Genomic DNA, 1172 nt, shown 5'->3' with positions numbered 1-1172 from the left:
AATTGAACTAACCCTTTATGATATATATAAAAGAGAGAACCTAAACAATTACTTCAAACTATTTAGATTTCCACACTACATTCATAATAATAAAATAATCATAAAGTTAAATGCATCCAAATCCCTCAAAAGTAGATGTACATAGTAACATGTGCTCGTATGATATTCATGAAATGTAATAAAGTGTGAAATAAATTACAATAACATTGGCATTATCTCTCATTAGATTTATATTAAAATTTTATTTGATTTAACACTAATGTTCAGTGTAAAACATTGTCTAATGCTAAATGGGAAGCAATTTGGCTAGAGTTTTTTTTTTTTTTATTCAGAGAAAAAAGCATCATGGATTATATTAAGAGAATATAAAGATCTGATACATAATATGGCCGTCTCATCCTGGAGATAAAACAGATAGGACTGATACTACAAAAAGTTCTGAGCTCTTACAAAAATAACTGTCCAGATAGCTTACAGATATATCATGATAAGTCAATATTTAAAAACCATCCAAAAATAGAGAGGAAGATCACAAGAGAAAAAGGATCCACATAAACCAAGATGGAAACGATAAGAGAAAAATAGACAAAACCATGACTGGAGGTTAACCAGCAGGTTCGAGCAAAGCAGAAATATGGACCAGGACAGTGGCAATGGGCGTCTTGGACTCTTGAAAGATGCGAGCATTCCTCCATTTCCACAAAAACCAGCATGTAAGGATGAATAACGATCGCCATGCTGGGCGCTGTTCACTCCACCATTTGAAGCCCTCCTGTACAGATGAGAAAACCCGGTGAGGAAAACCATGAGATAATGACAGATCATACCAGATTTGAGACGATGCAGCACACTGAAAGAACATGTGAGCATTTGTTTCGGCCGCCTGACAACACATGGGACATCTGCCCGGACCCATCCATCCCTTCCTTTGAAGGACCTCCCATGTGAGGTTCCTGTTAGTAAAGATCAACCATGAAAATAAAATCGTCTTGAGTGGACACGACGCTTTCTAGAATTTGGAAGGAAAGATGGGAGCGGGAAGCAGAGAAAGGCCAGTAGAACATGCAGCATATAGATCCTTGACGCGAACAGGCTGAGTAGAATTCCGCATAGACCATACCAGCTCATCTTTTGTACCTGATTGCTTGATACCTTTACCTGCAAGGTTATTG

The 1172-nt window shown here is 37.5% G+C and overlaps 1 protein-coding gene across 1 annotated transcript; it reads right to left on the bottom strand.

Moving 5' to 3' along the window:
* Positions 1–604: 604 nt before the first annotated feature.
* LOC149139339 (uncharacterized) lies at positions 605–916 on the bottom strand. The gene has a single exon (XM_089450685.1). The coding sequence runs from the start codon at positions 914–916 to the stop codon at positions 605–607; it is 312 nt and encodes a 103-aa protein (XP_089306811.1).
* Positions 917–1172: the final 256 nt, after the last annotated feature.

This window comes from Pinus tabuliformis, chromosome X, assembly GCF_031772625.1.
Source record: "Pinus tabuliformis cultivar Carrire ecotype Pingquan chromosome X, CPIR1, whole genome shotgun sequence".
NCBI lineage: Eukaryota > Viridiplantae > Streptophyta > Pinopsida > Pinales > Pinaceae > Pinus > Pinus tabuliformis.
Note: the sequence above shows the minus strand (reverse complement) of the source record. Positions and strands in the feature narration are given on the sequence as shown.

Coding starts and splice junctions, on each gene's coding strand:
- LOC149139339 (XM_089450685.1), bottom strand. CDS start 916: ATGGGTCCGGGCAGATGTCCCATGTGTTGTCAGGCGGCCGAAACAAAT.